A 26,093-nucleotide genomic window follows, 5' to 3' on the forward strand; every position below is an offset into this window, starting at 1 on the left:
TCCCAGCCCTGATCAGCCTGCCTGTGCATCCCCCATCCCAGCCAGGGCTTGGAGCAGCCTTGGTCACCACCGTGTCCCCTGCATTGTAACACATCCAGGCACAATAATAGCCACCCAGTGAGTGCCAAGTGAGTGAACCAGCCTGCTCGGAGCCTGCCTCTTTCCCAAACTGCTCATTATCCTGTTACCCCACCCAGCCCAAGTGCCCAAATACACTCCAGATGCAAAATAAAAAGCTCTACAACATTGGCTCTGAATGTCCTGTTTATTGGGGTTTTGTCACAGGCAGGAGGCTCAGCAGAGCCATTCTGCCTCCCGCTTCCCAGTACTACCCCGTGCAGCAACTGCCCCTCGTATAAATAAGTATCAAGATGGTCAGCAGAAAAGGAGAGCGTCTCCTCAGCCCTGGAAGAAAGTGTGGGAGCTTCAGCTTAGGGAAGAGGTAGGTGCCTATCCGCCAGCCCAGCCTCAAGGGCCAGGAAGACCTGGCTATGCGTGCTGGAGGGGGCATTAGCCACACCCCAGGGTTCTATAGTCTTTGGTTTGAATCAGGCTGCAGGCCAGGGTTGTGGCTGGCAGCCCCACCCACCCTGTGCCTCTGACACACCCAGTGTTTTTCCCTGCAGCGGCCGGGGATTGGATGGGGCCCTCCTGAGTGCGGCAGCTCTTAAGTCGCAGGGGGAGGCCCACTTTCCCAGCCTCTGAACCTCCTTTCTGCCACTGCAGTTTGCTAGGAGAAAGGAGGGAGAAGCCGGGGGGTCAGGCAGGAGGTGGAAGTCCTGAGGCCGGATCTGGTGCACAGAGGAGCGAAGTACTGTCACAGTGCTGGCACAGATGTGGCTGTGGTTTGGGTCTGCAGGAGGTCAGCAGAGTCCTCTGAGGGACATGGAGGATCCTACAGGGCCACAGCAGGGCAGGATACCGCCCAGCGGTATCAGCCCTCAGGCTGTGTCCAGTCCCATGGGGTCATGCCCTCTGAGCCTCTTGTCCCTTAGCACTCAAATGGCTCCCTGGTGAAGACGTGGACTGTCACTCTCCCTAGATGGTCCAGCAGTGCCTGCATCTGTTCACCAACGATGCCTGACCCTCTGAGGCACCACAGATGAGCCTGACCCAGTCCCAGACCTCAGCCAGCTGGCAGCCTGGAGGCTGACAGGGAGGCAGGTTAGAAGTGATTCATGCGTCCACAGGCACCCTGTCACGCCATACCCTGTGACATCTGAAGTGAATGCTCTCAGGGCAGCCCCTCAGAAGCCTTCCCAGCAGATCGGGGGACCCCGTTCTGGTTTTTCTGACTCACTGCCTCGTCATGTTCCTTCCAGGTCCCCATAGCCCCTGCATCATGATGGGGCCAGGTGCTACCTGATCTCCTAAGGCCCTTCAGACCTTTCCACGTTGGTCTCCTGTGGCACATGACACAATCTCTCCCGTCCTTGGAGGCCAGCTCCCCCATGGCCAACCTCAGGCCCCCCATGGCATCTCAGGGCTCCTCCAGCCAGACTGGCACCATCCAATTAAACCTGGCGGTGGCTGAGCAGCTCAGCTCTGTGCCAGCCCCTGCAGGAGGCAGATCATGTTGTCCAGGCCCCAGAGGTAGCCGTCCTCACGGTTGCCCTCAGCCCAGGGCAGCCTGTGGCTGAGCGTCTGGTGGTCGGGCAAGGCCACCGTCTTGCCGAAGTCGATCATCCAGACCTTGGCCAGGCCGGTGTGGTCGTGCACGAAGAGGAGGGAGCTGCCTACCACCTGCCGGGGGAGAGACGGGAAGTTAAGGAAGGAGCAGGCACTGGCCAAGGTCCCTTCCTGACAGGCAGCAGAGCTGGGTGGTTGACAGCATGAACCCTGGAACCTGGCTACCTGATTCAGATCCTGGCTGTGCCACCTCCTGGCTGTGCAGCCTTGGGCAGGTGTCTTAACCTCTCTGTAGTTCTGCGTCCTCATATACAAAGTGAGAGTAATACAGTTAGTCCCCAGTCAGTGGTTTCATTTTCTTTGGTTTTAGTTACTCTCAGTCAACTGTGATCCAAAAATATTAAATGGAAAATTCCAGAAATAAACAATGCGTAAATTTTAAATTGCACACCGTCCTAAGTACTGTGATGAAATCTTGCGCCATCCTGCTCCATACCACCTGGGATGCGAATCATCCCTTTGTCCAGCGTGTCCATGCTGTATCCGCCACCCACCCACTAGTCACCTAGGAACCACCTTGGTTATCAGACTAAGAAAACACAGTCTATAGTTCAGTACTATCCACAGTTTGTAGCATCGGCTGGGGGATTGGAAGAGATCATCTGAGGAAAAGGGGTCGACTGTAGGATCATTTACCTCAGAGGTTGCTGGGCATATTATATATATGAATTAATCTACATTAAGTGCTTAAGACAGTGCTTGGTACATAGCAGATACACAGCAAATGTTCAGTGTGAGGCATGATCAAAATGCACTGCAGCCTTGACCTCCTGGACTCAAGCCCTCCTCCTGCCTCAGCCTCCTGAGTAGCTGAGGCTACAGGCATGCACCACCATGCCTTTGGTTTTTTCTTCTTCTTTTTTTTTTTGAGACGGAGTCTCGCTCTGTCGCCCAGGCTGGAGTGCAGTGGCTGGATCTCAGCTCACTGCAAGCTCTGCCTCCCGGGTTCACGCCATTCTCCTGCCTCAGCCTCCCGAGTAGCTGGGACTACAGGCGCCCGCCACCGCGCCCGGCTGGTTTTTTGTATTTTTTTAGTAGAGAGGGGGTTTCACTGTGTTAGCCCGGATGGTCTCAATCTCCTGACCTCGTGATCCGCCCGTTTCGGCCTCCCAAAGTGCTGGGATTATAGGCTTGAACCACCGTGCCCGGCCTCTTTTTTTTTTTTTTGAGACAGAGTCTCACTCTGTTGCCCAGGCTGGAGTGCAGTGGCACAATCTCAGCTCACTGCAACCTCCACCTACTGGGTTCAAGTGATTTCCGGCTAATTTTTTTTGTTGTTGTTAAGATGGAGTCTCGCTCTGTCACCCAGACTGGAGTGCAGTGGTGCAATCTCAGCTCACTGCAAGCTCCACCTCCCGGGTTCACACCATTCTCCTGCCTCAGCCTTCCCAGCAGCTGGGACTACAGGCGCCCACCACTAAGCCTGGCTAATTTTTTGTATGTTTCAGTAGAGACGGGGTTTCACCATGTTAGCCAGGATGGTCTCGATCTCCTGACCTCGTGATCTGCCCGCCTTGGCCTCCCAAAGTGCTGGGATTACAGGCGTGAGCACCGCTACTGGCAGCTGTTTTTTTTTTTTAAATATAAGGCCAGGCAGAGTGGCTCACGCCTGTAATCTCAGCACTTTGGGAGGCTGAGGAGGGCAGATCATGAGGTCAGGAGATTGAGACCATGCTAGTCAACACGGTGAAACCCTGTCTCTACTAAAAATACAAAAATTAGCCGGGCGTGGTGGCAGGCACCTGCAGTCCCAGCTACTCGGGAGGCTGAGGCAGGAGAATGGCATGAACCCAGGAGGTGGAGCTTGTAGCGGGCCAAGAGTGTACCACTGCACTCCGGCCTGGGTGACAGAGCAAGACTTCGTCTCAAAAAAAAAAAGAGAGACAAGGTCTCACTATATCGCCCAGGCTGGTCTCGAACTCCTGAGCTCAAGCGATCCTCCCGCCTCAACTTCCCAAAGTGCTGGAATTACAGGCATGAGCCACTGTGCCTGGCCTTTGCTAAGCCACAGTCCAAACTCAAATTCCTTCAGGACCCAGAATAAGTGAGGAGAGCCTGGCAGAGACTAAAGAATGGGATTGTGTGCTGGTCATGGTAGTGCACACTTGTAGTTCCAGTGACAGGTGGTCCAGGCAGGAGGATCACTTGAGCCCAGGAGATTGACACTATAGTGACCTATGCTTGCGCCACTGCACTCCTACCTGGGCAACACAGTGAGACCCTGACTCTGACCAAAAAAAAAATTTTAAAAACTAGAATTGGATAATGCCTTCACTTAGAAAGAGCCAGTGACTTCTCAGGCCTCGTGGACTGCTACTGATGACTGGTTTCCTCCTCTGTAGAATCGGGATGATGGTACCAGCCCTACTCATCAGGTGCCTCCCAGTGGTTGGCACAGTCAGCTCTCAGTAGATGCTGTTTTTATTTATTTATTTTTAAGACAGAATTTTGCTCTTGTTGCCCAGGCTGGAGTGCAATGGCATGATCTCGGCTCACCGCAACCTCCACCTCCCGGGTTCAAGAGATTCTCCTGCCTCAGCCTCCCGAGTAGCTAGGATTACAGGCATGCTCCATCACATCCGATTAATTTTGTATTTTTAGTAGAGATGGGGTTTCCCCATGTTAGTCAAGCTGACCTCGAACTCCCGACCTCAGGTGATCTGCCCGCCTTGGCTTCCCAAAGTGCTGGGATTATAAGCATGAGCCCCTGCACCCGGCATTTTTTTTTTTTTTAAATACAGACAGGGTCTTGCTATGTTGCCCAGGCTGGTCTTGGCACTCCTGGGCTCCAGCAATCCTCCCGCCTCAGCCTCCCAAAGCGCTGGTATTACAGGTGTGGGCCACCACACCCAGCTCCTTTTTATATCTTTTGACCTGTAACTCATCAATGGTTCCCCCCCATGTACCTGGACCCCGACAACCCTATATCCACCCATGGCAGCAAGGGCTCGCACCTCGTGGGTCTTGAAGAAGGGGGAGACCTCCAGAGCTTCACGAAGTTCTTCTAGGCGTGCCACGTACTTTTGCTGTGTGACAGGGAGGGTTCCTTGGTTAGCATGGGGACTTTGTGGGGCCTTGACCACCTTGAGCTCTGACCTTACCCCATTCCCCCAAAGGAGTAGGCAGGCTCTAGCCAGGATGGAATACGGGAGCCATGGGGAAGACAGGGCGGAGGAGTGAAGGCTTGGATTCATCAAGGTGGCATGGAGAAAAGTGGTGGATTCCATGAATTTCCACTCCCATCCAGAAGCGGAGTCTGTCTCCCGACCCAATTCGATCCAGGCTGGGTCACATGACTTGGTGAACGGCAGAAATGATGGTGGCCATTCTGAGCCCAGGCAACAAGAGGCCTTGCATTTTTACTTGTTCTCTTGGCCCCCTGCCTCCACTGTGAGAACAAGTCCAGGCCATCTTGCTATCAAGAGACATGCGGCCAAGTCATGAGCCAACCGGCAGAGCTGGGAGCAGGGCCACCCTGGACCAGCCAGCCTTGCCAAGCCACCAGCTGACCTCAGACTGAGCAAAGCCAGCCAGTATCAGTCCAGCCCCACCCAAAGCAGAAGACCACTGACTTTGGAGCAAGAATAAACAGAGGCTGTCTTAAGCTGCTACTTTCTGGGACACAGGTGTCTCACTCACCAGGATGATGTGGTCTCCATCCAAGAAGTCCTCCAGCACCTTTGTCACCTGCTCCAGTGCCTGTGTCTTCTTGAAGTTGGTATTGCAGGTCCCATCTGCCTTCTGTAGGGCAGGATGTGGAGGGGCAGGGTCATGGCCTTTTCCTTCCCACGCCAATACCCAGCAACCTCAAATACCTCCCAGGAGGCCAGGCGCAGTGGCCAAGACCAGCCTGGGCAACATAGCAAGACCCCATCTCTATTTAAAAAAAAAAAAAAAAGCCTGGTGTGGTAGTGTGCACCTATGGTCCCAGGTTTGGGATCATGCCTGTAATCCTAGCGCTTTGGGAGGCTGAGGCGGGAGGATCACTTGAGGTCAGGAGTTCATGACCAGCCTGGCTAACATGGTGAAACCCCGTCTCTACCAAAAATACAAAAAATTAGCCAAGTGTGGTGGCAGGCACCTGTAATCCCAGCTAGTCGGGAGGTTGAGATAGGAAAATCACTTGAACCCAGGAGGCAGAGGTTGCAGTGAGCAGAGATTGCACCACTACATTCGAGCCTGGGCAACAGAATAAGACTCCGTCTCAAAAAAGGCAAATTCCCAGGGCCACCCGCCTGCCTGCACGCTTGCTGCCAGAGGAGGAAGCCAGCCTACCTGCCCAGCCCCAGCTCGACCCAGCCCCAGGTCACATGTCTGAGCCCAGTCCTTCCACACCCTTCCAACCTTGAACCTCCTGGTTGAACCCGTCTAGCAAAGTGGGCTTTGGAGCGGGGTGGAGCTGGCTTTGAATCGTGACTCTGCTCTTTTTTTTTTTTTTTTGAGATAGAGTCTTACTGTGTCACCGAGGCTGGAGTAGTGGTGAAATCTCGGCTCACTGCAAGCTCTGCCTCCCGGGTTCACGCCATTCTCCTGCCTCAGCCTCCTGAGTAGCTGGGACCACAGGTGCCCGCCACCTCGCCCAGCTAATTTTTTTGTATTTTTAGTAGAGGCGGGGCTTCACCGTATTAGCCAGGATGGTCTCGATCTCCTGACCTCGTGATCCGCCTGCCTCAGCCTTCCAAAGTGCTGGGATTACAGGCGTGAGCCACTGCGCCCGGCCGTGACTCTGCTCTTTTCTAGCTGGAGGGTCTTAAGTCATTTCACCTGCCTCAGCCTCAGTTTCCTCATCTGGAAAATGGGAATTGTGTTGGTGTCTACTCGCTAAGGCTGGTGTAAGGATTAGAGGAGACCAGCTGTGTAGGATGCACAGCACAGTGCCTGGCACATAGTTATTTGAGACTAATGAGACTAATGTTATCTGTTATGTTTGAGTGGGACTCAGAGAACCCACCTAAGTCATCTGCCACACTGTGCCAGGTGCTATGTGGGCACTTGGCAATAGGGGGTAACAGGACAGACACAGTCAGATGAGGGGGCAGACACTGAGTAAGATGATCAGAAAGGAAGAAAAGAATAATGAAAGAGTATAAGGAGCTATGAGGAGGTGAAGGGGGGGACTCTGATCTAGTAGAATAGAAATCAGGGAGGGCTTCCCTGAGGAAGTAAAATTTGAAAGGAGACAGAAAAATGACTGAGAATCAACCAGACCAGGAGACACAGGCGGAAGAGACCAGGGTGTGGTGGCATGCACCTGTGTCCCAGCTACTCAGGAGGCTGAGGTGGGGGGATCGCTTGAGTTTAGGAGATTGAGGCTGCAGTGAGCTGTGATCACGCCACCAGCCTGGGTGACGACAGAGTGAGACACTGCCTCAAAAAATAAAATAAAATAAAATAGAGGGAAAAGCATTCCTGGCAAAGGTGTGCAGAGGCCTTGTGGCAGGAAAAAGCAAGCCTATTTCAAGCAAATGAAAGTGCTTTACTGTGCCTGAAGGTAAACGAAAAGAGAGGAATGAGAGGCTGGGCGTGGTGGCTCACGCCTATAATCCAGGCACTTTGGGAGGCTAAGGCAGGCAGATCACTTGAGGCCAGGAGTTCAAGATCAGCCTGGCCAACATAGTGAAACCCCATCTCTCTTAAAAATACAAACAATAGGCTGGGCGCAGTGGCTCACACCTGTAATCTCAGCACTTTGGGAGGCCGAGGGGGGCGGATCACAAGGTTAGGAGTTCAAGACCAGCCCGGCCAATATGGTGAAACCCTGTCTCTACTAAAAATACAAAAATTAGCCAGGAGCAGTGGCGCACACCTGTAATCCCAGCTACTCGGGAGGCTGAGGCAGAAGAATCGCTTGAACCGGGAGGCGGAGGTTTGCAGTGAGCTAAGACCATACCACTACACTCTAGCCTGGGCAACAGAGCGAGACTCTGTCTCCAAAAACAAAAACAAAAGAACAATTAGCCAGGCATGGTAGTGCATGCCAGTAATCACATCGAGTCAGGAAGCTGAGGTGGGAGAATCGCTTGAACCCAAGAGGTGGAGGTTGTAGTAAGTTGAGATTGTGCCATGGCACTTTAGCCTGGGTGACAGAGCGAGACTCTTTCTCAAAAAAAAAGAAAAGAGAAGAATGAGAGAGAGAGATGAGGCTAGACCCTAGAGGGCCCTACAGCCTATGGAACTTTGCTTCAAGGTACTACGGAGCCACAGAAGGGTTTTGAACAGGAGACTGGCATGGTTGGCTCTGAAACAGGCATTCTCATACACTGCTGGTGGGATGTGTGGTGGCATAACACCAATAGCGGAAGTTTGGTAATCTCTAGCAAATTACCCATGCAATTAATCTTTGACCCAGGAGTCCTTCTTCTGGAAATCTACAGCTCAATCTGCATACTTGCAAAATGTCTTATGTACAAAGTGATTCTTTGAGGCCTGCTAATGGCAAAAAATGGAAACAACCCGGGGTCTGCCTATAGGGGACCAGGCACAGTCGCAAAAACAGTGCGGGCCGGGCACGGTGGCTCACGCCTGTAATCCCAGCACTTTGGGAGGCCGACGCGGGTAGATCACGAGGTCAGGAGATCGAGACCATCCTGGCTAACACGGTGAAACCCCGTCTCTACTAAAAATACAAAAAATTAGCTGGGTGTGGTGGTGAGCACCTGTAGTCCCAGCTACTTGGGCGGCTGAGGCAGGAGAATGGTGTGAACCTGGGAGGCGGAGCTTGCAGTGACCTGAGATTGCACCACTGCACTCCGGCCTGGGCGACAGAGCAAGACTCCGACTCAAAAAAAAAACAAAAACAAAAACAAAAAACAGTGTTACATAGCTGTGGGGGGAAGAAAAACAGTAAGAAAGAGGAGGCTTTCTATGGAATGATGTGGAAAACTCTCCAGGATGTTACTACTAAGTGAAAATAGCCAAGTACCAGTCAGTATGCGTACCGAGGAACATTTTGGATCTACAACTCTGTTTACTTGCACTAACAGGAAGAAATACAAGAAACTGATAAAGTGGTTCCCCACGAGCAGGTGGAGGGGTAGAGGGACAGAATGGGAAGGACAGCACCAGAGTTGGGAGAGAAATTCCTCCACATTTACCTTTTTATAATATTATTTTGACTTTTGAACTGTGTGACTAGCTATTCAAACAATTTTTTTTTTCTTCTAGAAACAGAGGCTCCCTATGTTGGCCAGCTTAGTCCTGAACTACTCCTGGCCTCAAGCAATCCTACTGCCTTGGTCTCCCAAAGTGCTGGGATTACAGGCATGAGCCACCATGCCTGGCCTATTCAATTATATTTAATTTGCCAAAGAAAAAGGAATGCAAGAAAGAAAAAGAGAAACCGGCCGGGCGCGGTGGCTCAAGCCTGTAATCCCAGCACTTTGGGAGGCCGAGACGGGTGGATCACGAGGTCAGGAGATCGAGACCATCCTGCCTAACACGGTGAAACCCCGTCTCTACTAAAAATACAAAAAACTAGCCGGGCGAGGTGGCGGGCGCCTGTAATCCCAGCTACTCGGGAGGCTGAGGCAGGAGAATGGCAGGAACCTGGGAGGCAGAGCTTGCAGTGAGCTGAGATCGCGCCACTGCACTTCAGCCGGGGCAACAGAACGAGACTCCGTCTCAAAAAAAAAAAAAAAAAAAAGAGAAACCTTCTCCATAGCTGGGGTAAAGGGATGCCTCCAGTTCTTGTGCTGCAGGGAGACCAGGGCTGGGACGCCCAGGGAGATCAAGGCAGGAGAAGATGGGGCTGGACTAGGACATGACCACGGAGAAGAGGAGGAAGAAAAGATGGACTCAGGAGATGCTCAGGCAGATGGATAAACAGAACATGGGCTCTGATACGTGTAGGGGTAAGAAAGAGGCTTTCTTCCTCCACCATCTCCTGCACTCTCTCCCAGCTTTGCTCAAGAAGCCCTGCCTGGGACCTGGCTATAGGCCTTCCCAGAACAGGACAGGCGGTTCCTGGTCCTCACCTTGATGCCCTCGATCCGAAAGCCCAGGGTGGAGGTGGAGCTCATGGTTTCCCTCCACTGCATGTAGCGGGGCTTGGTGACCGCACCCTGGGCATGCTCCTCAGGGGTAGGGGCCCCAGGGTCCACAGCCACCATCTTCTCATACATGTCCTTCCGGGGACGGGGACGTTCTCGTGCCTTCACTAGCTCCTCTTCCAGGTAGGTCCTGAGCACACAGAGGATGTGACAAAGGAAATTATGTAGAACAAACTGGAGGGCTTACCCTTCCCGATAATAAGACATAAAGCCACAGCGAGACACAAGAATGGGCAAATCAATGCACGGAATACAACAGAGTCCACAGAGACACACACATAGAGTTGTGCAGTTTATGACAAGGCACTGCAATTCAGTGGGGAAAGGGAAGTCTTTTCAATAAACAGTGCTGGGTCAACAGGATATCCATACGGAAAAAAGTGAACCTGATCCCTACCTCCCACACACAGAAATATTAATTCTAGCTGGAACGTAGGTCTAAATGTGATAGCTAAAACAATAAAGCTTGTAGAAGAAAACATAATATTTGCATGATCTTGGAATAGGAAAAGATTTCTTAAACACAATGAAAAAAACCAACAAACTGGACTAAATTAAAGGTAGGGCCAGGTGCAGTGGTTCACATCTATAATCCCAACACTTTGGGAGGCCAAGGCAGGAGGTTCATTGGAGCCTAGAAAGTCAAGATCAGCCTGGGCAACATAGCTAGACCCTGTGTGGTGTTAGTTACAATGTATATTGGTTTCCGTCCATGGTTCCTGGCTTGTAACTCCCATAGCCCTTGTTACAATCTTTTTTTTTTTTTTGACGCCCAGCTAGAGTGCAATGGCAATGATCTCGGCTCACTGCAACCTCCACCTCCCAGGTTCAAGTGATTCCCCTGCTTCAGCCTCCCGAGTAGCTTGGACTACAGGTGCCCGCCACCACACCCAGATAATTTTATTTTTAGTAGAGATGGGATTTCACAATGTTGGCCAGGCTGGTCTCGAACTCCTGACCTCATGATCCCCCTGCCTCGGTCTCCCATGTAAGTGTGAGCCTCTGCACCCAGCATTTTTTTTTTTTTTTTTTGAGACAGAGTCTTGCTCTATCACCCAGGCTGGAGTACAGTGGTGTGAACTTGGCTCACTGCTACTTCCACCTCCCGGGTTCAAGTGATCTTCCCACCTCAGCCTCCCCAAGTAGCTGGGATTATAAGAGTGCACCACTACACCTGGCAAATTTTTGTATTTTTTTAGTAGAGTCAGGGTTTCACCATGTTGTCCAGGTTTGTCTTTAATTCCTGGCCTCAAGTGATCTGTCTGCCTTGGCCTCCCAAGGTGCTGGGATTACAGGCATGAGCCACTGCGCCCGGCCACAGCCTTTTGTTATAATTTTGGGTGTGTTAGATCTCAGGAGCTGGCCCCAAGAAACCCGAATCTCTCTAACCTATTCCTGCCCTCCTTTCACCTGCCCCAAGGCAGGACTCTAATCTCTCCCCATCTTCCTGACTGTGGGTCTCAGGACCCTCCCCAGAGAGGATCCCACCCTATACCCTGGGGGAAGGAATGCTAGTGTCATAAAGCCTCCATAAAAACCCAAGGATTGGGCCGGGCGTGGTGGCTCACGCCTGTAATCCCAGCACTTTGGGAGGCCGAGGCGGGTGGATCACGAGGTCAGGAAGTCAATACCATCCTGGCTACAAGGTGAAACCCCATCTCTACTAAAAACACAAAAAAATGGTGGCGGGCACCTGTAGTCCTAGCTACTCGGGAGGCTGAGGCAGGAGAATGGCGGGAACCCAGGAGGTGGAGCTTGCAGTGAGCGGAGCTTGCGCCACTGCACTCCAGCCTGGGCAATAGAGAGAGACTCCGTCTCAAAAAAAAAAAAAAAAAAAAAAAAAACCTCCACACCCCTTTCCCCATACCTTGCTCTACACATCTCTTCATCTTTTGCAGTATCCTTTGTAGCAGCACTCAACCTTTTTGGCACCAGGAACTGGTTTTGTAGAAGACAATTTTTCCCATAGACTGTGAGGGGGATGGTTTCTGGATGAAACTGTTCTACCTCAGCTCACCGAGCATCAGTTAGATTCTCATAGGAGCATACAATCTAGATCCCTGGCAGGCACAGTTCACAACAGGGTTAGCCCTCCAGAGAATCTCCTGCCGCAGTTGGTCTGACAGGAGGTGGAGTTCAGGTGGTAATGCTCACTGGCCTCCTACAATGGGGCGGTGGGGCCCTGTTCCTAAGAGGTCATGGACAGGGACTGGGCCGCAGCCCAGGGGTTGGGGACCCCTGCATTATATTAAACCAGTAAAGGTAAGTAAGTGTTCCCCTGAGTTCTTTGAGCCACTCCAGCAAATTATCTGAACCCAAAGAGGAGGACATGGGAACTCCGACTTGGAGCCAATCAGTCAGAAGTTCCGAAGGCCTGGACTTATGACTGGTGTCTAAAGCTGGGGGGCAGTCTTGGGGACTAAGTCCCCAACCTGTGGAATCTAACACTATTTCCAGGTAGATGGAGTTGGAATTTAATTGGAGGACATCCAGCTGGTGTGTTGCTTGGTGAGTGGGGTTAAAAACCCGACACATTTGGTCACAGAAGTCTTCTGTGCTGTCATTGTTGTGGCAGTGGTGTGAGAACGGAAAAGCAGGGTTTCAGAGCTTTTCTAAACAGCCTGTCTCTACAAAAAATTGAAAATTAGGTAGGTGTGACAGTATGCACCTATAGTCCCAGCCACTCAGGGGGCAGAAGAAGGAGGATCACTTGAGCTCAAGAGTTCAAGACCAGCCTGGGCAGTACAGGGAGACTACGTCTCTATAAAAAATAAAATAGAGCCAAACCTGGTGGGACATACCTATAGTCCCAGCTACTCTGGAGGCTAAGGTGAGAGGACCGCCTGAGCCCAGGAATTCAAGGCTACAGCGAGCTATAAGCATGCTACTGCACTTCAGCTAGGGCAACAGAGCGAGACTCTGTCTCAAAAAATAATAATATAAATACTATTTTGTTTATCAAAATATGTTTATCAAAAGACTACTAAAATAGTGAAATGGGAGATTTGAAGACTGTGTGTGTATCTGTGCGTGTGTGTATCTGTGTGTGTGTGTGTGTGTGTGTGTGTGTGTGTATATATATATAGCCTCCCAGAGCGTTGGGATTATAGGTGAGAGCCACTGAGCCCAGCTTGAGAAAGCAATTAGAGTTCACTTCTTGCAGACCAGACTCAATGGCTCATGCCTATAATCCCAGCACTCTGGGAGGCCGAGGTGGTTGGATCATCTCAGATCAGGAACTCCAGACCAGCCTGGCCAACATGGTGAAACCCCATCTCTACTAATAATACAAAAATTAGCCAGGTGTGGTGGCGGGCGCCTGGAATCCCAGCTACTTGGGGGGTTTACACGGGAGAATCACTTGAACCTGGGAGGTGGAGATTGCAGTGAGATCATGTCACTGCACTTCAGCCTGGGCGAGAGAGTAAGACTCTGTCTGAAAGAGAAAAAAAAAGGGGGGATCCTATTCCAAACCCATTGGAATGGTTTAAGTTAATAAAACAGACAGTACCAAGCACCGGTGAGAATCTGGGATGACTGTAACACTCATACATGGTGGTGGGAAGATACACTGGTACAACCACTTTGAAAATGAACTTGGCGCTGTTTTCTTTCTTTCTTTTTTTTTTTTTGAGACAGGGTTTCACTCTTGTTGCCCAGGCTGGAGTGCAATGGCTCGATCTCAGCTCACTGCAACCTTCACCTCCCAGGTTCAAGCAATTCTCCCGCCTCAGCCTCCTGAGTAGCTGGCATTACAGGCATGCGCCACCACAGCCGGCTAATTTTTTTGTATTTTTAGTAGAGAGACAGGGTTTCACCATGTTGGCTAGGCTGGTTTGGAACTCCGGACCTCATGTGATCCACCCGCCTTAGCCTCCGAAAGCGCTAGGATTAAAGGTATGAGCCACCGCGCCTGGCCAATATTTTCAATAATGCCCACCCCCTGCCCTCCACCCCTGCCTCAGGGCTGCCCCAGCCCCACCTGCTGCCCATCTTGCAGTCCATAATGGAGGGGCCCTCGAAGTCAGCCAGGAGGTCTTCCATCTGGTTGAAGGTCTGGCCATCCTGCAGCACCATGCCATAGTAGGCAGGCACGAAAGGTCGCAGCGGGTCTTTCATCAGCTGCTCCAGGCTGCGCTGCTCACACTGACAGAAACGTTTCAGAATCCGACCATCCTCTCCTGCCTGGAAGTTCCCTAAAGATGGCAGAATAAATGAGAGGATCAGAAACTGGATCAGGAAGAGAACCTCCCCCTAGCTCCCTGTTCAGGTCAGATTCTGGTCACCATTATCTTGCCTGACCCTCCTGGAATGCTCTTTCTCCCTGCAACTGTTTTTTTTTTTTAATTATTTTAAGATTTTATTTTATTTTTGAGATGGAGTCTTGCTCTGTTGCCCAGGCTGCATTGCAGTGGTGTGATCTTGCCTCACTGCAAGCTCCACCTCCCGGGTTTACTACATTCTCCTGCCTCAGCCTCCCAAGTAGCTAAGACTATAGGCGCCCGCCACCACACCCGGCTAATTTTTTTTTGTATTTTTAGTAGAGACGGGGTTTCACCACGTTAGCCAGGATTGTCTCGATCTCCTGACCTCGTGATCAACCCTCCTCGGCCTCCCAAAGCGCTGGGATTACAGGCGTGAGCCACCGCGCCCAGCCGATTTTATTTTATTTTATTGAAATAGAGTCCCACTCTGTTGCCCAGGCTGGAGTGCAGTGGTGTGATCTCAGCTCACTGCAACCTCCATCTCCCGGGTTCAAGCAATTCTCTGGCCTCAGCCCCCCAAGTAGCTGGGATTACAGGCGCACACCACCAAGCCCACCTAATTTTTGTATTTTTAGCAGAGATGGGGTTTCACCTTGCTGGTCAGACTGGTCTTGAACTCCTGACCTCAGGTGATCCACCCGCCTCGGCCTCCCAAAGTGCTGGGATTACAGGCGTGAGCCACTGTGCCCGGCCTGCAACTCTTAAAAGTCTTGGCCAGGGGCCGGTAAGGAAAGGGTCAATTTTTGTTCTCTGTTGCTTAAACCAATTCCTGTTCCCAGCACAGGATGTCCTCATGTGTTTTGTAATTTTTGATTGTACACATGTGATCATCTGTGGGAATCCTGTGAGATCTAAGTCCAGAGCATCACTCTCCAGAGTGGATTTGCTTTTGCTACTGCCTGGAGTCCCAAGGTGCTAACAACCAGGGCCTATTTAAGTTAATTTATAGATCAAGCATTTCCTGGACCATGCAGAGAGTATAGATTATAATAATTCTAACTTCTTCTTGTGGCAAGCTGTATTTTCAGATATTTTCTTTTTCTTTTTTTATTTGAGAGGATCTTACTCTGTCACCCAGGCTGAAATGCAGTGGTGCAATCATAGCTCACTGAAGCCTCAAGCTCCTAGACTCAGGTGATCCTCCCACCTCAATCTCCAGAGTAGCTGGGAGTACAGATGTGCACCCCCAGCACACACACCCAGCTATTTTTTTTTTTTTTTAATTGTAATGTTGGGTGCAGGGAGTGTTGCTATGTTGCCGAGGCTGGTCTCAAATTCCTGGCCTCAAATGATCCTCCCATCTCAGCCTCCCAAAGTGCTGTGATTATGTCCAGCCTGGATTACATTTTCCAAAGTTGGCTGTAACAGTATCTCCTGATCTCAGTGGGTCTCAGACCCACCCCTGACCCTGCTCTTCTAGAATTTTTCCATCAAGGAGTATACTCTTAATTGCTCTCCCAAACTGGGTACAGTGGCTCATGCCTATAATCCCAACACTCTGGGAGGCTGAAGTGGGAGGATCCTTTGAGGCAAGGAGTTCAAAGCTACAATGAGCTATGATTGCACCACTGCACTCCAGCCTGGGCAACAGTGAGATCCTATCTCAAAATTAAATGAATAAATAAAAAATATATTGCTCTCCCATTAAATATGGGAGGGTTTATGGCAGAAGTGCTACTGTATGACTTCTGTTGGCAGACACACTTACCTTCAAGGCAGTCCTGAGCTGTCTTGTTAGAAATCTGAGTACTCTGAGGCCACCATACTGCAAGGAAGCTCAAGTAGCTACATGGCGAAGCCACGTATAGGCTTTCCAGGTGGCAGCCTCATCTGAGACCCCAGCCAATAGCCAGCATCAATCACCAGGCATGTAAGTGAATGAACCTCCAAAAGTTTTCAGCTTGTAGCCTCCAGGTGTCCGTAGCTGAGTTCCCAGATATTGTGGAGCACTGAAAAGCCATCCCTGCCATCCTGTCTGAATTGCTGACCCAAAACTTGTGAGGTTAATAAAATGGTTGTTTTCTTCTACTAAGTTTTTTTTTTTAACCATCACTAAGTTTTGGGGTTTTAGGGTTTTGTTTTTTATTTATTTTATTTTATTTATTTTTTATTTTTTGAGACAGAGCCTCACTCTGTCGCCCAGGCTAGAGTGCAGTGGCGCTATCTCCACTCACTGCAAGCTCCGCCTCCTGGGTTCATGCCATTCCCCTGCCTCAGCCTCCCGAGTAGCTGGGACTATAGGCACCCGCCACCACGCCCGGCTAATTTTTTGTATTTTTAGTAGAGATGGGGTTTCACTGTGTTAGCCAAGATGGTCTCAATCTCCTGACCTCGTGATCTACCCGCCTCAGCCTCCCAAAGTGCTGGGATTACAGGCGTGAGCCACCGCACCCAGCCAGTCCTTTTTTTTTTTAATTGAAACGGGGTCTCACTACATTGCCCAGGTTGGTCTTGAACTCCTGGGCTCAAGCGATCCTCCTGTCTTGGCCTGCCAAACTGCTGGGATTACAGACGTAAGCCACCGTGCCTGGCCTCAATCTTTATATACATTTTGATTTTAACTCTTCAGTTAACCCTACAAGGGATGTAACATCATCTCCACATTAACAGATGGGGCAGCTGAAGCCCAGTAAAGCAAAGTAACTTGCCCAAAGTCACCCATGAATACAGAGCAGAACTAGGGTTTGAGCCCAGGCCCATCTGTCCGCACAGTTGAAGCTCCCTCTCTCCACCAGAATAACAGGAAATAGCCCTCTGCCCTGACATACAAAGTTTAGTAGGGGAACTAAACTACAGAGAACATCCCTTTCCCTGGCCCAGGAGACTCTGCCCAGCCCTGTCCACCACCACCCCACTCACCAGCATGTCCGGAAAGCTGGACCCAAGGGTAGTGTTTTCGGAAGGAGACAACGAAGGGCGAATACTTCAGAACTGTCTTCAGCTTCTTCCAGGGTTTGCTCTGTAGGGGGCAGAGCAGGGTGGGGTCAGGGCCAAGGCCAGGGAAGGCAGGGGCTAGGGGTGCTGCCATGAGCAGGAACAAAGGGGGACCTGCAGCCTTTCCAGGGCTGGAGGCTTCCTGGGATCACTGTTCCCAGGCTTGTTGGGGTAAGTGAGCCCCACTTAGTTTAGCAATCACAAGATCGCCCAAAGCCCTCAGCAAAATAGGGAAAATTCTTTGTCCATTTCTCCCTCTCTGTCATCACTTTCTTTTTTCTTTTTTTTTTTTTCTTTGAGACGGAGTCTTGCTCTGTCGCCCAGGCTGGAGTGCAGTGGCCGGATCTCAGCTCACTGCAAGCTCCGCCTCCCGGGTTTACGCCATTCTCCTGCCTCAGCCTCCCGAGTAGCTGGGACTACAGGCGCCCGCCACCTCGCCCGGCTAGTTTTTTGTATTTTTTAGTAGAGACGAGGTTTCACAGTGTTAGCCAGGATGGTCTCGATCTCCTGATCTCGTGATCCACCCGTCTCGGCCTCCCAAAGTGCTGGGATTACAGGCTTGAGCCACCGCGCCCGGCCATCACTTTCTTTATCACTATATCTCTCTGTCTTTCTCTTATGAGTAAGGATCTTATGAGTAAGAATAGACTAGGTTTTGTTGTGATAACGACCAACCCCTATATCTTCCACCGCACATACACAGTCCCAAATCTTTTTTTTTTTTTTAATTGAGACAGGGTCTCGCTCTGTCACCTAGTCTGGAGTACAGTGATGCGATCTTGGCTAACTGCAATCTCTGCCTCCCAGGCTCAAGTGATCCTCCTGCCTCACCCTCCCGAGTAGCTGGGACTACAGGTGCATGCCACTACACCTGGCTAATTTTTGTACTTTTAGTAGAGACGGGGATTCACCATGTTGCCCAAGCTACTCTCAAACTCCTGACCTCAAGCAATCCACCTGCCTCAGTCTCCCAAACCCCACACCTGGGGTTACAGGTGTGAGCCATTATGTCGGGCCCAGTCCCAAATCTTGAAAGCCCCATCTCTGTCCCTAAACCAGGTCAGATCTTCTGGGGAAAACGATAGACGCAGGAGTTGATGGATGGAGATGGACCACAGAGAGAGACAGAAACAGACACAGATGACAAACAGACACAGATGACAGACAGAGAGACATGGACAGCGACAAAGACTGTGGCAGTCATGAGAGACGTTTACCACATAGCTCCAGCTACCAGTCCAGGGACTCCCCTGCCCTCCTGAACTGGGGATTGTTGTGTTTTTTTGTTTTGTTTTGTTTTCATTTTTAGAGACTGGGTGTCACTCTGTCACCCAGACTGCAGTACAATGGCACCATCACAGCTCACTGTAACCTCCAACTCCTGGACTCAAGCGATCCTCCCATCCCAGCCTCCTGAGTAGCCAGAACTACAGGCATGTACCACCAGGCCCAGCTATTTTACGACATCTTGCTATGTTGCCCAGGCTGGTCTTGATCTCATGGCCTCATGCAATCCTCCTATCTTGGTCTCCAAAGTGCAGGGATTATAGGTGTGAGCCACCACACCTGGCCTTGCTTTGGTCAATGAACTGTGAGCAGAAGTGTCATTTTTGGGTAGGAGCCTTAAGAACCAGTTTATGACTCTCCCCGTTTGTTCCCCTGTGGGGGAGGGAGTAAGAAGAGAAATGGAAGCTCCCTCAGCCTGGGCTCCTGAGTGAAGACAGCACGAAGCAGAGCCCCTGACCCACCACTGACCTGTGACCAATGTGTAATATAAACCAAAATAACCCTTTGCTGTTCTAAGTCACTAAGATTTGGGGGCTGTTTGTTACTGCAGAAAATCCTGACCTACCCTGACTAATGCAGAAACAGGTATAGAATAGCTAAAAGAGAAAGAAATAGGCCTGGTGTGGTGGCTCATGCCTGTAATCCCAGCACTTTGGGAGGCTGAGGCGGGCAAATCACCTGAGGTCAGGAGTTTGAGACCTGTCTGGCCAACATGGTGAAACCCCATCTCTACTAAAAACACAAAAATTAGCCGGGTGTGGTGGTACACACCTGTAGTCCCAGCTACCCGGGAGGCTGAGGCATGAGAGTCGTTTGAACCTGGGAGGCGGAGGTTGTGGTGAGCCAAGAACACACCACTGCACTCCAGCCTGGGCAACAGAGCAAGACTGTCTCAAAAACAAAGAAACAAACAAACAAAGAAAAACAAATATAGGAAGACTAAAAGAGAGAGATACAAAGTAATGATAAAAAGAAAAAGATGAATAGAAGTAGAGAAAGAAAGAGACAGAGAACAAAGGAAACCACAGAAGCAGTGGGTACGGTGACTTATGCCTGTAAATCTCAACACTGGGAAACCAAGGTAGGAGGATCACTGAGCCCAGGAGATTGAGGCCAGCCTGGGCAACATAGTAAGACCCCGTCTCTGCAAAATATTTAAAAATTAAGGCGTGGTGGCGTGCACCTGTAGTCCCAACTACTTGGGAAGCTGAGGCGGGAGGATCACTTGAGCCCAGGAGGGCAAGGCTGCAGTGAGCAGTGATTGTGCCACTGCACTCCAACCTGGGTGACAGAGCGAGACCCTGACTCAAAAAAATAAGAAAGAAAGAAAACTAGAGAAGCAAACAGAAAACAGGGATTTTGTTGTATTATGCTGACTAAATTATGAGCTTTTTTTTTTTTTGAGACGGAGTCTCACTCTGTCGCCCAGGCTAGAGTGCAGTGGCCCGATCTCCGCTCACTCTGCTGCCTCCCGGGTTCACGCCATTCTCCTGTCTCAGCCTCCTGAGAAGCTGGGACTACAGACGCCCGCCACCACACTGGCTAATTTTTTTTTTGTATTTTTAGTAGAGACGGGGTTTCACCATGTTTGCCAGGATGGTCTCGATCTCCTGACCTTGTGATCCGCCCGCCTCAGCCTCCCAAAGTGCTGGGATTACAGGCGTGAGCCACCGCGCCCTGCCACTGTGAGCTTTTTGAGACGGGGTAGTGTCTGATTCATGAATACATACACACACAGGAATACCTTCTGCGCCCCACAAGCACGTCAAGTCCCTTACCAAGTACTGGGAGAGTAGGTCACCTCCAGAGAAGGAAGTTGTATGGCTCATCCCCCTCCTACCCCAGGATCAGGGGCGTGTTCATCTCTCCAGCCCCCTCAGAGCCCAGCCACCTCGCAGACATCTCTGGGACAGTGGGAAGCTTAAGAGGGAGTCAGGGTGTTGGACTTCAGGGTTCAGGAAGGGCTAGTCCCTCCCCAATCCAGCTGCCAGCCCTCGGGAAAAGATGATTAATAAAGGTTCCTGTTTACTAAGTACCTGGAACATTCCAGGCACAATGACAAAGACTTAGTGTGCCACAACCTACTTAATTTCTAAAAACACAACCCCAGGGAGATTATGGTCTCAGTGTTACAGAGGAGGAAACAGAGGGTCTGAGAGGGGAAGCCTTACCTAGCATCATCACCCCACACAGCGCTGGGGTTCTAGCTCTGGTTGGATCCCAGTGCCTTGGAGCTTATCCCCTATACTCTTGCTGCACTACAAGCTCATGAGGGCAGAGACTGAGGTTGTCGTGGTTACGATTATGTCCCCAGCACATGGCCTGGCACACAAAAGATGCTCCAGAAACATTCTTTGATGCTTGGACTGAAGGATGTTAGTCGAGATTTTTTTAATCGTAATTTTTCTTTTTTTGAGACAGGATCTCACTCTGTTGCCCAGGCTGGAGTGCAGAGGTGTGATCGTGGCTCACGGCAACCTCTGCCTCCCAGGCTCAAGTGATCCTCCTGCTTTAGCCTCCTGACTAGCTGGAAAACAGGCATATACCACACCTGGCTAATTCTTTTTTCCTTTTAGTAGAGACGAGATCTCACTATGTTGCCCAGGGTGGTCTCAAATTTCTGGGCTCAAGCAATCTTCCCGCCTCAGCCTCCCCAAGTGCTGGGATTATAGGCATGAGCCTATACTCAAAATACAGAAATGAGCCAGGCGTGGTGGCGGGCACCTGGTGTCTCAGCTACTCAGGAAGCTGAGGCAGGAGAATCACTTGAACCCAGGAAGCAAAGGCTGCAGTGAACCGGGCCCCTTAGTCATAAATTTAATATCTTCTCTCTCTGTTTTATGCTAGCTCTGGGCCAGGCACAGTGGCTCATGCTTATAATCCCAGCACTTTGGGAGGCTGAAGTGAGCGGATCACCTCAGGTCAGGAGCTCAGAACCAGCCTGGCCAACATAGTGAAACCCTGTCTCTACTAAAAATACAAAAATTAGCCAGGTGTGGCGGCGTGCGCTTGTAGTCCCAGCTACTTGGGAGGCTGAGGCAGGAGAATCACTTGAATATAGGAGGCCGAGGCTGCAGTGAGCCAAGATCTCGCCACTGCACTCCAGCCTGGGCAACAGAGCGAAACTCTGGTCCCTCACCACCACCCCCACAAAAAAAAAGAAAAAAGAGTTAGATCTGATGGCTTATCTGGGCTTTCTCACACTTTTTTCACGATGACCTCAGCTTATATGCCCCTTCCTCCAGGAAGCCCTCTCTGATACCCTATGTCTGGCCAGTGACCTCCTCTGGGCTCACACATCCTCCTGACCACTCTGAACTGTGACTGTCTGCTGATAGGTCTGTCTCTCATGGGCCTGGGAGCTCCATGAGTGTCTTGGCCACTGCTGTTTCCCCAGCAAAGTTAACATAGGACAAAACACATAGTAGGGGCTTAGGGAGTGATTTTTGTCTGAGTAGAAGAACAAGATAGCACACCTGTAATTCTAGCGCTTTGGGAGGCCAAGGCAGGAGGATCGCTTGAGCCCAGGAGTTCAAGGCCAGCCTGGGCAAGATAGCGAGACCCCATCCCTAGCAAAAAAAAGAAAAAGAAAAGGAACACAATTAAAAAAAAAAAAGAAGGACAGCATGGTGGGAAGGAAGGAGGAAAGAGAGAAAGGAAGCTGAGCCTTTACGGTCAGATGGGATTTCAAAATTAAGGGAGAAGGAAGCAAGGGTATGCTGGGCAGTGGGAACGGCTTGAGCAATGCACGGAGGCAGGATGACAGCAGGTTGTTCAAGGAACAGCGTGTACTCAGGCCTAGTTACAGCAGAGGGGGTCAGGAGAAGGGAAGGAAGCCGATCCTGGGAAGGCGCCTAGAGACCGGAGGTTCTGAACGCAGCACTGAGCCCCTGACTGCTCTCAGAGAGGGCACCTGAGCAGACAGAGCTGGGCCATAGAGGCAGATTCTGGAAGGATGAGAAAAAAACTGAAGATAGGGAGGCCTGGGAGGGAGACAAGTTAGGAACAGAGCCACACATTGCAGAGTTTAAATGACGGGTTTGAAACTCAGTCAGAACCGAGTTAGAATCCTGGCTCTGATTTGATGTGGCCAACCCTAAGCAAAAAGAATCTCACCTCTCTATGCCTCAGCTTCCCCATCAGTTTTTTTGAGACCGAGTCTTGCTCTGTCACCCAGGTTGGAGGGCAGTGGTACAATCTCGGCTACTGCAACCTCCGCCTCCCACATTCAAGCGATTATCCTGCCTCAGCCTCCGAGTAGCTGGGATTACAGGTGCCCACCATCACACATCTGGCTAATTTTTGTATTTTAGTAGAGACAGGGTTTACCATGTTGGCCAGGCTGGTCTTGAACTCTTGACCTTAGGTGATCCCCCTGCCTCGGCCTCCCAAAGTCCTGGGATTACAGGTTTGGGCCACTGAGCCTGGCCCCCATCTGTTGAATGGAGACAATCTCACTGCTATCGTAAGGATTCAAAGTTAACACATACAAAGCCCTTAATTAAGACAGATGCTATTTTGAGATAAAAAATGACAGAAAACAAGTTTAACAACAAAAAAGACCAAAAAAAAAAAAAAAAGGACGAAGAAGAAAAAACTTAAAACAGTGCCTGGTGTACAGTAAGGATTAGAATCCAATCTGCATTTTCCAAGGTGTATATCCTTGGACAAGTGACTTGACCTCTCTGTGCCTCAGTTTCCTCATCCGTAAAAGGTGATAACAATAGTAGCTACCTCAGCCAGGTGCAGTGGCTCATGCCAGTAATTCCAGCACTTCGGGAGGCCGGGGCAGGTGGATAACTTGAGGTCAGGAGTTTTGAGGCCAGCCTGGCCAACATGATGAAACCCCATCTCTACTCAAAATACAGAAATGAGCCAGGAGTGATGGCGGGTGCCTGGTGTCTCAGCTACTCAGGAGGCTGAGGCAGGAGAATCACTTGAACCTGGGAAGCAAAGGCTGCAGTGAGCCGGGATCGCACCACTGCACTCCAGCCTGGGCAACATAGGGAGACTGTCTCAGATAAAAAAAAAAAAAGTACCGCTGCTGTGAGGAGTGAGTGAGTTAATAAAAGCACAACACTTAGCACAGGGCTAAACATGAGTGAGTGCTAGTTGTTATTATTATTATTCACCCACTTCCAGCCCAGCTGTTCTGAGATGCCAAGGAAGTGAGAGGGCAGGCAGAGAGAAAACAGCAATGGGGCCCAGGAGTGTCAGCCCCTGCGCACAGGCACAGGCAGGTTAAGGCAGGTCTGTCTCTCACAGCTAGGGCCACATGTGTGAACACGTCCCCAAGGAAGGCATGTGGGGTGAGGGGGGCTCAGAGCAGACTCCAGCCAGGGGCCCCAGAGCAATGAGAGGCTTCAGCTGGCAAGCTGGCAAGCTGATGGACTCCCGACTCCGCTCCCAGCCCCACGTGAGGCTCTCCGGTTTCACACCGGCCTCTGCTCTGTCCCGCCCTCCCTCAACCTGCCCGGCCAGCCCTCCTGATTCACCAGGGGAGAGCCACACCCAAGCTGGGGGTGAGGGTGGATGAAGTAAACAAGAGTGTGCAGAGGGCTCCTTGCGGACCTAGGGTCACAGGGGAGACCAGGTGAGCTCCCGGCTAGGCCAAGGATCCTTTGGCGTTTGGAGTTCACACAGCCCTTTTGCTAATCTGATGAAAGCTGGGGGAATTGCTTTGCTCCCTAGAAAAATGTACATACAAATGGGCTAAGAGGTGGTGAAGGTCTGTGAACCCTTTAAGGCAGCCACAGGCCCCAGATTAAGAAATGTGGGGTAGGCCGGGCGCGGTGGCTCAAGCCTGTAATCCCAGCACTTTGGGAGGCCGAGGCGTGTGGATCACGAGGTCAGGAGATCGAGACCCTCCTGGCTAACACGGTGAAACCCCGTCTCTACTAAAAATACAAAAAAAAAACTAGCCGGGCGAGGTGGCGGGTGCCTGTAGTCCCAGCTACTCGGAGGCTGAGGCGGGAGAATGGCGGGAACCCGGGAGGCGAAGCTTGCAGTGAGCCGAGATCACGCCACTGCACTCCAGCCTGGGCGACAGAGCGAGACTCCTCCTCAAAAAAAAAAAAAAAAAAAAAGAAATGTGGGGTAGAAAGTACACCCTGCCTGTCTCCCTATTCCAGTGTTCTTCAGATTCCAGAGGATGAGACAGATGTCAGACTCTCGCTGCAACAATATATGTGAACACGCACAGCAGTCTCCTTAGTCCTACAATTTCAGGGGCTCCTGGGCCCCATGAAGTCGGTCAGTGGCCCTCCATTGTAGATCCCCAGGAGTGGAGACAGTGCAGGCAGAGGAAAGGAGAGAATGAAGAGGGGGTGCCTGTAGTGAATTAGTAACCTGGCTGTCAGAGAGAGGAGGTCAGTGGATGGAAGAGGTTCCTGGAGATGAAATTGCTGGTGGGCAACTAAGAGTAAATGGGTAGAGAACTTCCTAAGCAAAGGCAGGGGAATAAGGAGTTTTGGGGGATGTGGCTCACGGGCAGGATGGGTCCCACTCACCCCAGACCTGTCCTCGGGATCGCTGGCACCTCCGCCCCCGGCCACCACGTCATCCTCAGACTCGTCGAAAGAAGAGGCAGAGGAGAAGCCGCCACTGCCCCCCTCAACCCGGGAGGGGGGTCCCACTGATTGGGCCTCAGGCTCTGGGGTCTCAGGGGTGATGATGAGGCGGGGCACAGGGCACAGAGGGCTACACTTCAGGTGAGAGTACAGGTGAGTCACCAATTCCCCAGGTTCTGGTTCCTCTAATGGGCCATCCTCAGGCTCTCCCAAGAGGCAGTCTGTCCCAGGTGCTGTCTGGGAACCATCAGTGCTAGGTTGTGTCCAGGAGCCATCAGTATCCTGTTGTGTTTGGAAACCACCAGTGCCAGGCTGTTTCCTGGCTGTTTCAGTATCCTGTTTTTTCTGGGAGTCATCAGTGTACGGCTCTGTCCAGGGACCTTCAATATCCTGTTGTGTCCTGGAGCCATCAGTGTACAATTCTTTCCAGGAGCCATCAGCACTTGGCTCTTTTGAGGGACAGCCTCCTTCTGGGTGAGTCTGGAGGTTGGAACTGTTCTGGTGGGTCCAGAGGTTATCAGCCCAGGACTTGACCCTCTCTGGCTGAGTCTGTGACCCATGTGTTTCCAGCTCTGTCCAGGGCCTATCAACCCCTGGTTGTGTCCAGGGGCTGGCCTCCTCGGGCTGAAACTGGAGGTCGGACCTGCGCGGATCAGTCCAAAGGCCATCTGTCCCAGTCTCCGTCCAAGGACAGGTCGTCTCCAGCTCTGACCAGCTCCTTTCTGGATGCGTCCGGAGGCTGGACCTGTCTGGCTCCGTCTTTCGCTTGGGCCTCTCGGTCTCTACTCCAAGGCCAGCTGTCGAGGGCTCAGTCTGTCCGTCTGTCCAGAATTCTGTCTGCGAACTCTCTGTCCCCGGCGCAGGCCCGAGGCCGGCCCTCTCAGGCTCGCTGTGGAGGTTGGACCCCTCTGTCCGGGCCCAGGGCCCGCCCCCCTCCGGCCGCCCCGCCGGGGCCCCTGCGCCGGGCCCAGGTCGCTGCTGTCCCGGCTGCCGCCGCCGTCCTCCTCGCGGCGCCTCTAGTCCCACGCGGGCCGCCACGGGCAGCGCCCCGGCCTCCGCCTCGCTCAGGCTCCCACGGCACGGGCAGCGCCTCATGCCCGCTCCTTCGGTTCGGGCTTCGGCCGACCCGGCCACTCCTATCCCTTTAAATCCCGCGAGGGGTGTGGCTGGGGAGCCCCGACTCCCGGGTTCCGGCCCGCGGAGCTCCAGCCCGCCCCGCTGCGCAAGGGTTAACCGATACTCCCCTTACAGGGGAAAGCCCCGAAGCCCCGCCCCACCGGACGTGGCGCAACGGAACGAGA

At 51.6% G+C, this 26,093-nt stretch overlaps 1 protein-coding gene across 1 annotated transcript; it reads right to left on the bottom strand.

Annotated features, from left to right (window-relative positions):
* Positions 1-246: 246 nt before the first annotated feature.
* On the bottom strand, positions 247-26,063 carry ITPKC (inositol-trisphosphate 3-kinase C). Its single transcript, XM_010380831.2, has 7 exons — positions 24,733-26,063; positions 16,862-16,961; positions 13,720-13,933; positions 9,663-9,867; positions 5,329-5,430; positions 4,644-4,715; positions 247-1,743 (listed from the first exon to the last, which is right to left on the bottom strand). Exons 1-7 carry the CDS (start codon positions 25,885-25,887, stop codon positions 1,540-1,542), a joined length of 2,052 nt encoding a protein of 683 aa, XP_010379133.1. The 5' UTR covers positions 25,888-26,063; the 3' UTR covers positions 247-1,539.
* Positions 26,064-26,093: the final 30 nt, after the last annotated feature.

This window comes from Rhinopithecus roxellana, chromosome 12 (genome assembly GCF_007565055.1).
Source record: "Rhinopithecus roxellana isolate Shanxi Qingling chromosome 12, ASM756505v1, whole genome shotgun sequence".
NCBI classification, from domain to species: Eukaryota; Metazoa; Chordata; class Mammalia; order Primates; family Cercopithecidae; genus Rhinopithecus; species Rhinopithecus roxellana.